At 35.6% G+C, this 13733-nt stretch overlaps 2 protein-coding genes across 5 annotated transcripts in view; both read left to right on the top strand.

Moving 5' to 3' along the window:
- tsc22d2 (TSC22 domain family 2) overlaps positions 1-6249 on the top strand; it is a 35549-nt gene extending 29300 nt beyond the window's left edge. The window contains exons 2-3 of one of the 2 annotated variants that reach the window (XM_051909165.1): positions 3815-3866; positions 4507-6249. In XM_051909165.1, coding sequence (XP_051765125.1) covers positions 3815-3866; positions 4507-4779 — 325 coding nt within the window. In that variant the 3' untranslated portion in view covers positions 4780-6249. Of the gene's footprint in view, positions 1-1549; positions 1706-3814; positions 3867-4506 lie in introns of those variants that run through there. The other variant, XM_051909169.1, reaches the window with a different exon arrangement.
- A 2728-nt stretch (positions 6250-8977) lies between these two features.
- Positions 8978-13733, top strand: part of rubcn (rubicon autophagy regulator) — a 28584-nt gene continuing 23828 nt past the window's right edge. For all 3 annotated transcript variants that reach the window (XM_051909654.1, XM_051909655.1, XM_051909653.1), the window contains exons 1-5: positions 8978-9145; positions 10523-10676; positions 11893-11976; positions 12070-12229; positions 12319-12425. In XM_051909654.1, coding sequence (XP_051765614.1) covers positions 9108-9145; positions 10523-10676; positions 11893-11976; positions 12070-12229; positions 12319-12425 — 543 coding nt within the window. In that variant the 5' untranslated portion in view covers positions 8978-9107. The remainder of the gene's footprint in view (positions 9146-10522; positions 10677-11892; positions 11977-12069; positions 12230-12318; positions 12426-13733) is intronic.

Below are 13733 nucleotides of genomic sequence, written 5' to 3'. Positions count from 1 at the left end.
TAACATGCACCATTCATATGCAGTCAGGGCTGTGCAGACATTTTGGGTGGCAGGTGCTCAAGTAAAAAAAAAAGGGCACCCCTTATAATAATTTATAAAATGTAAAGTTAAATAATGTTGATAAATAGTGTAATTACTTAAAAGATTAACAATATACACTATAGGGCTGTTATACCAATTAAATGAAATCAGTGTCAACAAAATCCATCTTACCATTTATCAAAATCCATTTACACTGCAATTACAATTGCCTAAATAATGTTATAAGATTATTGTTCTAAATATAACATTTTGAATATATAAATATGAAATGTTGGGAAAAAAGAAATGATACTATTATATGTTAAACTAAAACCGACAGTAGGTGGCGGTGAGCCGTAATAAGTGAACCACAGAATCGTTCATTCAACCAATTCGTTCAAACTGGCTGATTCATTCATGAAAGAAGCAACTGTCCGATTCATTCATGAAAGAAGCAACTGTCCACTGACTTTATGAATGGGTCATTGAATCACTGACTCACATGATTCGTTCAAAAATGATGAATCATTCAAGAACGAAACACCGCTGTCTGCTGCTGGGAGACTCAACTTCTCTGCTGTGTTTAGAACTATTTTCATTGACAAAATAGAGCAAAAACAGTCAAAATGGACAATTGTCTAAAAATAAATTTATTGAACTGTTTTATAAAATATCACATTTTGCAATAGTCCTGATATTTGAGAATATAGCATTCTTGCTGGTGACTGCTTAATTATGTTACAAAATACAATAACTCGGACGAGGGCGATTCATATTTTGAATTTTGTGGGCATTTTTATTAATTTTGGTGGCTTGTTGTTAAGCTTAATGAAGGGCTGTTGCCTGAGTTCATCTGACTGTATTGAGATGTAATAGTGGTTTAATTTCACAGCAATGAGAAATAGTTTAGAGCAGTGGTTCCCAAACCTGTCCTGGAGGACCCCCAGCACTGCACATTTTGGATGTCTTTCATCTAACACACCTGTTTCAACTCATTAGCTCATTAGTAGAGACTGCAAGACCTGAAATAGGTGTGTCAGATAAGGGCAACATACAAAATGTGCAGTGGAAACCACTGGTTTAGAGCAAACACGATGGTTACCTGGCTGTCAACAATGAAGGCATGTCCAGGAGATTTGGATGCTGCTCACCTGCTCTGTAGAGCGTTATGGTATCTATCGGTGCACGTGCCTGTATGCAGCCAGTCAAGCAGGGGGTCAACAACAATTTACATCATAGACACAGTGGACACTGGAGACGACGTCATCCATTTGGGGTCAATTGCAGCTTTCACACCTTTTTGACTTGTGTTCTAATTTAAGAGGCTCCTTATAGTGACATCAGCTGAATCAATGATAAGAGTTCAGACGTTAGCATTAAAAAAAAAAGAAAAAAAAAAAAAAAAGCATAATACATTGAAATTAGGATTTACACATGAATGGTTCTAATCACCATCAGCCATTTAATGGAAGATTCTTGTAGACTAAGATGTACATCTGTTAATTTTGACAGCATGTTTTCATTTCAGAGTGTTTACTGCCTGAAGGAATGTGTTGGCTTTAGTTGCACAGAAACTTAAAGACACCTGATGCACTTTGGGAAATGCCTACATTTTCTAGTGGCATGTGCCGGTTTGCATGTACGCGTTTGTCTGACCTGCCTGCGGTTCAGTTCCCGGGCCCTGGTAAGGATGGTGTTACTGTCTGAGTTGACGCCAGGATAAGACCTAGAAAGCACACATGTCCCAGAAAAATCTTTAGCTTGTTTTTAGGACCACTGAGTGCCTAAAATTAAATTGGAGACTGGTGACTTCTCGTGGTCCTTATCCTTGAATACACTACACAACAAATTTTTAATGAAAGACATTCCATTGATTAATGGCATTTTATATATAAAATGTCATTCTGTTTTTGTATGTTATGACCAAATTGAAATAGATTTAAGGTTTGGGCACGTTAACCATTTGTATAAATAGTAATTACAGATCTGTTTTTTTCCTTTGTAAACACATCTAAGCTTATATATTAAAAATAAAAGATCAAAACTACTCTAGCTTGTTTTTTTTTTATCTTCACGTTTGACTTTCTACTGTAAGATGTGTTAACATGTTTACTTGAAACGCATTTATAAGTCATCTGTATGATTTATGTGCGATATAAATCTTGAGTAATAAAACAACTCGCAATGAAGAATTAGGCAGGATAGAGAAGACGGAGTTCAGGCATAAACTATAGAGTTCTATAGCTGATGATCGTGTTGCGCATGCGCGGCACCGCTCTAAAAATACAGACGCGTGTAGAGTTTGCTGATGTGTGACTGCCTCTCAGTTTCCGTCTCGGCCGCCACGCCTCCCTGCTAGAGCACAGATTCCTTAAATCCTGAAGAGCGCCTTCACTACCAACACACTTCTGTATCTGAGACTAACTGATTACCAACATGCGCTGCAAAACGAGTTATTGTCTGCCGTACTCCCCTGGATCTTCTCCTACGTATTCTGCGAGACTAATATCATACAGAGCACGATGCAGGTAAATGTTAAGATTTTATAACAGAATTAAATCTCGCAATGCCTTGTATTTTCTATAGGTTGACTCTGGCGCCTGATGTGCTTGTGCTTTGTGTGGCTTTTCCGAAAAGACACTTAGTTTTAATGTGCATCTATGTAAAAGAACGTAATTATGAGAAAAGTGTGTCTATGTGATATTATTATTATTATTATTATAGTAAAATATTTGTAAATGTGGGGTTTATTGCGGAATGAGCCCAGGACATGTATGTCACGTACGCAGCGTCTCTAGCACGAACACATAAGTTCATGAATATGAATACATATAAAACCTTGTATGAAAAAGTGCAGGTTGTACGCTGTATGCTAAAACACTTATGCATTAAAAGTGATTAATGAGCGAGTTATACTTATTATTAGTTTATATTAAAGCCTTGATGAATTTGAACGTGCGTTAGACATCGAAGTAGTCTTTCACGCAGCGTTCCTGCGTTTAAAACGAGCTGGATGGAATAAAACTGAACTCGACGGTCTCGAGATGAGTTTTAAAAAGTTTTTAACTTGTTTTAAAAACGCAGTGCTTATGACATGATGTCGATCTGACGCGCGTCTTCATCTGATATATATTTTTTTTATACCGCAGATTGTAAGCAAGAATACGTGTGAACGGTAACAATATTGAACAATGCGTGAAGCTTTTTTTTTATTGTCAGTCTTTGGTTTTGTTAATAATGGTTAATCCAGCATCAACAGATATGATTTTACATGTATTTATAGATATGGTACCATATATGGTAAATCAGACAACAGCTTAAATTAATGTACTGTCAACATCAGGAACAATTTCGCTTGATATCAGCAGCTGTCTGATGGTAGAATTCACCCCCCCCCCCCCCCCCCTTTTTTTTTTTTTTTTTTTTTTTTTTTAATAACCATGCAATAGTATCATACCTAACGTGATTATTTATGCACAAATTCTGAATATATTTCTGGATGGGTAATGGAATATAATATTGACAGGTTATGAAAGTGGAGTATGTGTGCATATCTGATTTTCATCTTGTAGCATTGAATGTATGATTTTATAAGTTATGTGCTGACAAGCACAACAAGGAAATGTCATCTGAATTTACAATTCTGAGTTATTGCATACGAACAGTTGGCAGTTCGTTAGAAGTGCGATTCAACTGATACGATGTAACGTGCCTGACAGGACTTGAATATTAGCTTCCCAATGTAAACTCTTTTCTTTTTTTAAAGCATTGTCTTTTTTTTTTTTTTCTGCAGTGCCTCTGGCGCCAGTGTCGTGGCCATTGATAATAAAATAGAGCAAGCTATGGTGAGTATTTTAATTCTTTCTTTAAATTAAGGGCTTGGGGCATAAAGGAAAGAAATATCAGGTGATATTGATAGCTTGATAATTACTTGATTTTATTATAAATAAAACATTATTGAAAAGAAAGCCTTAAAGTAGTTTGGAATAATCTTTTATTACTGTTTCATAAAAAATACTTCAGCAAAAATGCTTATTTAAAAAAATATATTAAAAAAAAAAAAAAAAAGTCAGCAAAATCAGTCATGTGGTGCAGCCAACATTCTGAAAAACTTAGGAAACGATAATTTATGACCCCTGCAGACCCACAGGACATGTGTTAAGTTCAGTAAATCTCAGATAATTTGAAGTTTTTATGACAAGGAAAGGTTAGTTCGGGTTCTAACGTCATGTGGTGCGACTCCCCAGAATGTAATGATATTTACGAATTAATTATTCATGACATTTGTAATCAATACATTTTAAAAAGCTTTTGAAATTTTTTTTTTTTTTAACTTGATGGTTACGCCACATGATATTTTTAGAGTTCTTGATAATGGCATATAAGTTTTTCAAATCCACATGAAACCAGCACGAATACAAAGTACATTTCTAAGAGCTTGCATTTGAAACGTGTAACTAATCATGGTCCTGCTCTTCTCTTCAGGATCTTGTGAAAAGCCATTTAATGTACGCTGTGCGTGAGGAAGTGGAGGTCTTGAAAGAGCAGATCAAGGAGCTCTATGAGAGGAACTCTGTTCTGGAGAGGGAAAACGCAGTATTAAAATCCCTGGCCAACACTGAGCAGTTGACTCAGCTCACCTCTCAGATCAACATCCCCGGAAGCACTTCTCCCCAACAGATGCCAGCGAACGCAATCCTACAGGAAGGGAGCGAACTCGTGGCCTTGCCCCCACAACCCAACGTATCCACAGCATGAAGACCTTTCGACGTGGGATTCTGTAGACTTGCATAAAAACAAAACAAATCTGCAAAGGAGATTTTCGTTTCCAGTCTTGTTTGCCACTTGCGGAGAGCCATGCTTCGATTATCCGTGCTGCTTGGCTTTCCCAGTATTAGACAATCATTTTTGGGAGAAGCGAATTTCGTTGGAGGGTAACTACCATGGAAAACTGGGAGATTGGTGTGTTTTCCAGAGCCGACGTACATGATTAAGTCCTTTCGTCTGTTTAGTTTTACTGTTTGCATATATTTATTAGAGGGCTGCTATTTTCATAATGTAAATGAACAATGTAACAGAGGTCTATTATATATATAAACTTTCTTTGGGTTTCTGAAATGTAAAATAAGTTTTAGGCAATAATGTCCCCATGGCACAGTTCCAACACTAAAGGTGATTCAACAACGTCGCTGATGCACATGTCCTGTATAGTTGAATTGGTTTGGGGTTGAATGTACATGTGTATAGATTGTAAAGTATTATAAGTATAGCCAGTTGTACAGGTGAGCACCAGTTATCAAGTATTTTTCTGTTGAATTTTATTAAGTATACTTGCTATACCTTCCCTAAGTACTTAAATTTTGGTTTTCAATTCTGATGTGTTCTTTATTTTAAAATCTGGGATGGGGGAAGAAGCTGTGAATTTGATTATACAACATATTTTGTAACCAAAGAAGAAAAGCTGTGTACATTTGTTTTGTATCGCACATTTTCTTGCTTGCTCGCTCGCGTTTTTATTTTTACTTTGTCACGTCAAACAATCCTTTGTTGCTGATTGGCATGTTCTGCACGATCTATCAGACCATTTTCTTACCTCATGTTTTTTTTATTCAATATAATAACTTAAGCAGTCTGTGAACGATGTTTGGTCTCTTGGAGGAAAAGTCCCTGTAATGCGCAAACAAAAAAATGAGCCATCTGTTTTCATTTGCATGGTGTTGTAAAACTTGATATACAGATAAATGTTTAATACATTGCAGAAAATGTACAAAATAAATTACGATTTATATTCCCAGGTGTAGTTTACACTGATTACTATTCTTTCAAAGAATGATAAAATAGTCATCATAATAAATAAAAGCCGCAAAAGTGTTTGCAGTTCACAGAAGTCATTTAATGTCATTTATGTAAAAGGCATGTCCTGTTTGTGCCTCATGCACTATGGATATAGCAATCTGGTTTTTTATTTTTTTGCCCAGTTTGAGCCAAACAAATATTGTACAATTAATGTACATCGGTCTGAAATTTTTAGGTTTGCTTGTTTTTCGTTTTTCTTCTTTTTTTTTTTTTTTTTTTGAAGGAAATGTAGTATACAAGCAAAATGTATTGTACTTGATCACTGAGCCTTTGATAATATCTTAAAAATACCCTTGTAATGTGCTGTTTTGAAACGTTTAGTTTTCTGTCAGAAATAAATTACTGTTCCATTGAGAACTAGACCATTTTAAATGTTTTCTACTATTCTTGTGCATAACACACAGACACAAAACAAACATTTACAAGCCAAACTTTCGCTAAAGGATTTAATCACAAGAATGTTTGTCCTGCATGATGTTAGACTTTGGTTTTAATAATGAGCATATTAACTGACATGAATTGCTAACTTATTAAACATGAGTTTCTCTCACACGCACGCACACAACCTAGATATTTAAATGCAGACATGACATAGACTTGTTTTGAATTATTAATTAACATGAAAAGTACAGACCAAGTAGAGGAGGCTGTTCACATAGAACACGTCTCGCATGTTTTGCTGTGTCACGTGCAGCATGACCGCGTTCTAAAAACAAAAAAAAACGCGGCGAATGAAGTTGAATGAAAACGTGACCGCATTACCACCTCGGGTGGGCATTATTTTCTAATAATTTGACGGCCCACCGTCAATTATTCCTTGCTTATATTATAGATTAGATTAAATTTTAGTTTTGTTCATGGTTGCCACAGCTTGCACAATACTACCATAAATTTTACCTTTAAAGCGAAATGGAAATATCCTGCCCTTGGCTCTAACTGTCAATGCAAAGAGCCTTAAAATGTCTATATTTTAAATGTCTGTAACGGCTTGGCATGACACGCCTGCAGAGTAGCTCATGTCATATCTCCTGTAGTTCTCCGTGTACTGGGGCCCGTTTTATAAGGAGGTTCAAGGAGTTGACTTACCCTGAGATGAGACTAGCCTGATTTGCACCTCAGTTGTTGTACATTAACAGGATGCAATAATTACATACATTGTAAATGATTATATTTATTAAAATTATAAATAATTTTATTATTATTATTATTATTATTATTATTATTAAACACTCGTTAGGCACTTTACTTCCACTTTTAGAACATTTTCTTTATTTTTATTGAAAATGAATGCCTTTCTGATGTGATATGTGATGGGGAAAAGTAGAAGAGTGAGTTTGGCAAAAGGCGGATTCGTACCCGGGTCAATCACGTCACAAGCTAGTTCTACGCACCTTACGCACTGCTGCCTACACCACTGAAAACCCAGAGTTTCCCTAATTTTGAGGGTTAACATCAGAGTTTTCACTTAACCTCCTTTCTGAAACGGGCCTCTGAAGTCACTAACATAACACGTTTACCACCATTTAGAAAATATTGTTGAACAGCGCCACCGTGTGGCCAAGACGTGTAAGATCACAATGCTGAATACAGTTGCAGACATTTGTCTTTTTCGCTCAAGCTGTCAATAAAGCAGACTTTAAAGACAGTTTAAAAAATATGAGGCAAGTATCAATTTATTTGAACAACTGTGAGAACGAGAAGTTTGAAAAATTAACAATAGAGTAACGAGTTGAAAAACTGAAAATTACTACTATTAAAACATTAGTTTTTAACTAGTAATTAAAACAAATTTTTAGAAATAATAAGTTTTAAAAGTTATTACAGTAGATAAAATATGGCCTCCACATAGAAGAATATTGTATTAGTTTATAGTAGGGCTGTCAAATCTAACATAAAAGTTTGTGTTTATTGTGTTTATGTGTGTGTGTGTAAATATCATCACCTTGTATGGAATGCAAAAATTCTTGAGAAAAACGGCGTCCTTCTGCTAGACAGAAGATGGGCAGGTCATTGACCTTCCGACACGACAATGATCCTAAACATACCGCCAAAAGAACAACGCAATGGCTGAAGGATAGGAAGGTGAATGTCCTTAAGTGGCCAAGTCAGAGCCCTGACTTAAATCCGATAGAAAATCTATGGATGGGAAGAGAGCAGTCCATTGCCGCTCACCACAGAATTTGACCAAACTTGAGCAATTCTGCAAGGAAGAATGGGCAAATATTCCCCAATCTAGGTGTGCAAAGCTAGTACAGACACATCCAAAAAGATTAATGGCTGTAATTAAAGCAAAAGGTGGCTCTGCAAAGTATTAAATCATGGGACTGGTGACAACCCTGTTATTCTAGTTTTTTAATTTTTAATAATCCTCCAGAATGTGATGATAATGATGAGTGTTATAATGTGTACATACAGCTATATGCAACTGCAAATATCAAATATATATATATTTAACACATATTTTTTAAATAAACAAAAACTTTAATGTTAGATGTGATTAATCACGATGAATTGATTTGACAGCACTAGTTTATAGATGATCATAGATGGAAATTTCACTGGTTCCGTAATCAGAATTTCAGTTTTTTCAAAAATATTTTTGTTGGTGTTTAATTGGTATTTTCACCAATATTATTAATTAAATTAAATGAGTTATAATAAATGAATTAAAATAAAATTATGAAATATACAAAATAAATAAAACAAATTAAATATAAAAATAACAACTGTACACTGTAAAAAGTGGTAACCTGCAATTGTTACCTTAAAAAGCTACTTCTACCTAATTTAACCCATAAAAATAAGTATTGTTGGTATAAATGAATGTTAAAGAATATTTTTGACTTGAATAAAACCAATTAATATGTTACCATTTTTACCTTGCCATTTTGTTCCAGTGTTGTTGGTTGTGGTTGGTGATTTTCCATCTTTAATATTTTATCTAATATATGAAGACTATATGAAGACAGATATTATGCGTTGTACTGTAGGAATGATAGTGCATATGCTTTTAATTCATAAAATCCTGCGTTTCACTTTTATTTTAAAAAGACGATCTACTTCCGCTATTTTAAGAATGCTCATCCGGTTAGAGCGCTTATCTCTGACTTCACATCCGTCTATCTTGTTATGGTACGGGAAGCCCAGTGGAAACAACTACTACCTGTCCGGACACTTTCTGTGTTTAAATCTGATCTAAACTCTAAATCAAGCAGTTACCTGGGGTGGAGATGGAAATATCCATGGAGGCGGAAGATGGAGAGCGCAGGTAAATAAAAAGGATGAATATATACAGCAGTCCTGAGTTTGACAGCTAGAATCACAGCTTTAGATTTGGAGATTATTGTGCTTAATTAAGTAATTTTAGCACCCTATACTCTTGTATGTATATATTTAAGTACATTTAACTGATATATGTGAAATAACCATCTTGTTTGCTGAGAAAGTTATCGATTGTAGCTTTCATATTTAGCTAGCCGGCTAGTGAAATTGTAAATCCTACTATGGTAAAGACTTCCCTCATGAATATTAATTACATCACGGGACGTTTTTTATCAATGCTATCATCTGATTGGCTTAACGGTGGATATTAGTAAGTGGCGGCAGTCAGTTCTCCGGAATCAACCAATAGGAGACCAGGGGCTTCAGGAAGGGTTCGACTGTGACGTAACTAATATTAATAAGAGACAGAGACCCTTACCATAGTGCGCTACAGCATACTATGTTCTAGCAGATTGCATCCTGCAGATCGACTTAAAAACAGCAAATGACAACAGTCTTGTGACACGTTCACATTTAGCTGTTAAATAGCAGACGTAACCGCGAAATTTTATTTTTAAGCAAGTTATTTCACGGACAGCCCTCCAAACCCACAAGCATAAAATGACATAAACAGAAACTCTTGCTCTGTCATAACGCAGTGTAATGCCCTGACGAAACATTTAAATAAAGACGTACACTTCAGGAGACTTAAAAAAAAAAAAGGAAAAAAAAAAAAGAAAAGAATACCTATTATGGAAATAATGTATTTTAAAAGAATAAACTTAAGTGCGAACTGAATATTTTTGACCCACGTAAGAAGGATTTAAGTACATCTTTATATTTAATTTCTTACTTTGAAATAAGCTGCCGCTACCACGGAAAGATTTTACTCTTACTGTACTGGCAAGCATTTATGGTAAACTAAGATATACTTTAATGCCATTTTTATTGAAACTTTTTTGTCATGTATTTAAATATATTTGTAATTACACCTTTGTACTGAAGCAGTTGCAATTTAGTACATTTAGAATATATTAACTAAATGTAATGTCGAATAACACACTGCAGTTTAAATCACAATCAAGTACTTACTTAGTAGTCAACACATAAGTGTACTTCTGACATGACAAAACATTATTAAAATATGATTTAAAATGTATTTTAAAGTAAAACTTTTAATTTGATATAACAAATTTTCACTTGTTAAAAGTGTAAAATAAATATATATTTGTAAGATCTGAAGTGCACTACAAGTGCATATTCAATACAATTAAGTGCACTTACTTTTTCACAAGAGGAGAAACACTCTTGTGGCAATAGTAGTGCAGTGTTATAGATATGTGTTATAGATATGTAGTAGTAATTTACATATGTGTCCTTTCAGATGGGAACACTGGAAACTTCTGTCTAATCTTAAGACAACTGTTGAAGGGCTGCTGTCGACCAACAACCCTAATGTTTGGTCCCGCTATGGGGGTCTTCAGCGCCTGCATAAGGACATGAACAACATCCTGGGCCATGGCCTCAAACACGAACAGGTGTGGAAAAACAAGATAAAAATGTCTCTGTGTTCCATGAAAGTACTCAGAATCTCCTGCCAGGAATTTGCCCTAAACAACAGCCTCATTTACCAGGAACTATTAGACACAAATAGTCTCTGTGGCTGATCAGACGAGGAAGAATATGTTTTTAAGTTTCGTTACTTTTTTTGTCAGGAGATAAGAAATGGTCCCTGTGACCTTTCCAACAAGGAAGAATATTGTATTAGTAATTGTATTGTAATCTCACTAGTTTTTATTTATTTAAAGTCAGCATGAAATGGGAATTCACTGTATCTGTTTTCCAAATGTATGTTATTGATCTTATTGTGAATGATTCATCCATAATATTTTTTTAAAGTCTGCATGAAACGGAAGTTGCGATAGTCTTTTCTTACCTATTGTGATGTATATCCAAGTGAAACAGCTGCTCAAACAAGAACAAAGGTTGGGTGGTGCTTGATTTTGTCTGTGGGGAATTGATTGGATGGTTGTAGTTTGCTATTGGTGGATCTCATGTGAGTGACAGGTTGCTCTGCCCTCATCATCAGAGAACAGAAGAGATGTTGCTGCAAGAGGGAGGGGAGGTTATTTTAAAGATGATGAGGCACATGAATTTAAACAAACAATGATGTGCACAGATAAATCATCTATAATAAACACAGCAATATTCCAAAAAAATGTCGGTTTTGATTTCATGGTAACTTTAATCAAAATCTCATGACCAGATCTTCCAGTGAAACTGCCGCTGCTACTGTTTCATCACGACTTGAAGTTTGAATTAAAAATTTTATTTTTAGTTTTTTATTGTTCATAAATATCTTTTGTTAGTTTTACCAATACAATAAAATTAAATATAAAATATATATAATTTTATTTCATTTCATTTTATTTCAGATTTCATTTTATTTTTTTTTACTTCTGCCTTTGGGTTACAGCCAATCAAAACTCTACCATTTAACTTTAAATTTAAAATTAACTAAATCTTTTTTTTCTTTGTAACTTAGTTCTTATAACTAGTTATCATTGCTTTTTTAAAATTACATTGTTTTTTTTTTGTTTTTTTTTTATTTTAATGTCATTTTTTTTGTCTTAATAATAGATTTTGTTAATAACTGCTTTGACTTGCAAACAGAACAGAAGTGCCCAAATACATTTTTTAACATGAATCATTACACTGTGGTACAAGATCTAACTTGGTTATTTTGTTTTGCAGATTTACTATAAACAGAAAGACTATTGGCGTTTCGTGTGGTGTGTGCGGTATCTCTGTCCTCATCTAGCTCGTCATGTAGAACAGGTATTTGTCAATCCAATGAATATTTCCCACTTGATAGTGCACTTAGAGGTTGTTTTGACATCTTCACTGAGAATGGACTCTTTTTCTGTGCAGTTCAGTCAGTTGGAGCCAGTGTTGAGCAGTGGCGTTCAGTGCTTCGGCGAGGGTTATAAAGCTGAGCGTTGGCTTTTACACAGTCTCCAAGGTCACATCTTATCTGCCCAGCTCAAACCACTGCTGCAACATAGGACAAACACACAGAAATATTACAATGGTATCTCAGCATCCACCAAACATTTGGCACCATCACTTGTGCACACATGGTTTGGTTATGATGATAGCACTGATTGTCACCTTCTGTAGATGGGGCCTTCCTGTTGAGTGAACCACACGTGTCTGCCATGTTCCAGTGTCTGGAGGCGGTGGAGCAGAATAACCCTCGGCTGCTGGCTCTCATAGACACCGTCAGGGTCAGACATTTTACATTCTTTTAATCAAAGGCATGTGCATCTAGAGCAGTGGTTCCTAAACTTTTTACAGTGACACACCCCCCTGAGGGAATTAACATCCTTCTCTCTTCCACTTAGACTGCAGTCACACCTTTTCCATTAAGGGACAATATTTGCCCCCTTAAATGGATTTTCCAGTTAATTTTTTTACCTTTGTAAAGGCAAAGTTTTTCTAACTCTGTTAAATGTATGTCATGTTTTGTCACATACTTAAAATTCCATTAATTTAATTATTAATATAATAAATAAAGCAATAAGTTAAACTATTTCAATCAAGTGAAAGCAGTGCAGTGGCACAAGCTGCTGAGATGTATTTACTGTTTAATGCTGCTCAGGTGGCATGAATGTAATTACAATGGCATAAATAATGTAATGAGATAAATATGAAATATGAAATAATAATAAGTGAGTCATCTGGCCCTATCATATACCTGGTGCAATGTCCTGCGCCATGTTGTTTAAATAGCATAGGCATTTGCACCCATTTGTGCGGCCATGGGCGTGCTGGTCTGAAAACAAGGTGTGTTCAGGCGCATTGTCAGCGCGTTGCTATTTTGAGGCAACTGAAATAGACTGCGCCATTGACCAACTGAAACCTGGTCTAAAGTCAATGGTACGATATTTTTTTTGTTATTTTAAAGAGCGTGTTAGTAATATGCGCCTATAGGCGGGTGGACAACGCACATACACACACAGGGAGGCGCAGCAGCACACAAACATGCCAAATGTTAAAAATAAAAGCATTACACTGTAAAAGGTTATTACTGTGTGCATAAAGATAAAAATGCTTTGGTGGAATCCGGCCTGTCCCGTAGATGGTCTGCTTGCGCGTTTTAACCTTGCGCACGAGCAGATCTGTTTCCTTGCTAGAGAAGCATTCAGTTTTTCGCTTGCAAATACTGCCATGTAAATGGCGAATCCGCCATGGCACTAGCGCAGCTGGTTTTTACAGGGAATGGGAGATGAGACTCTGATTGGTTTATTGCACGTTACGCCTAAAACATACCCATTACTTATTAAGAGAATAGGGACAACCCTTCTAGACCATGCGCCGGGTGCGCCAACCATTTTTCCCATCGTTAAACTATCAAAAGTGGATTCGGACACGCCCTAAGTGCACTTGCGCTGTGCGCTTGAGACCATGCGCTTAGATCGTTAAGATCGAGTCATGCAATTCATTCATTCAGTAATGATGCAAGTGGCTGTATTTATTAATGGGTCATTGAACCATTTACTCTCCCGATTTGTTCAAAGCCACAGATTCGTTCA

The sequence above is a fragment of the Ctenopharyngodon idella genome, chromosome 10 (assembly GCF_019924925.1).
Source record: "Ctenopharyngodon idella isolate HZGC_01 chromosome 10, HZGC01, whole genome shotgun sequence".
Taxonomy (NCBI): domain Eukaryota; kingdom Metazoa; phylum Chordata; class Actinopteri; order Cypriniformes; family Xenocyprididae; genus Ctenopharyngodon; species Ctenopharyngodon idella.
This window is presented reverse-complemented; position numbering and strand designations above follow the sequence as displayed.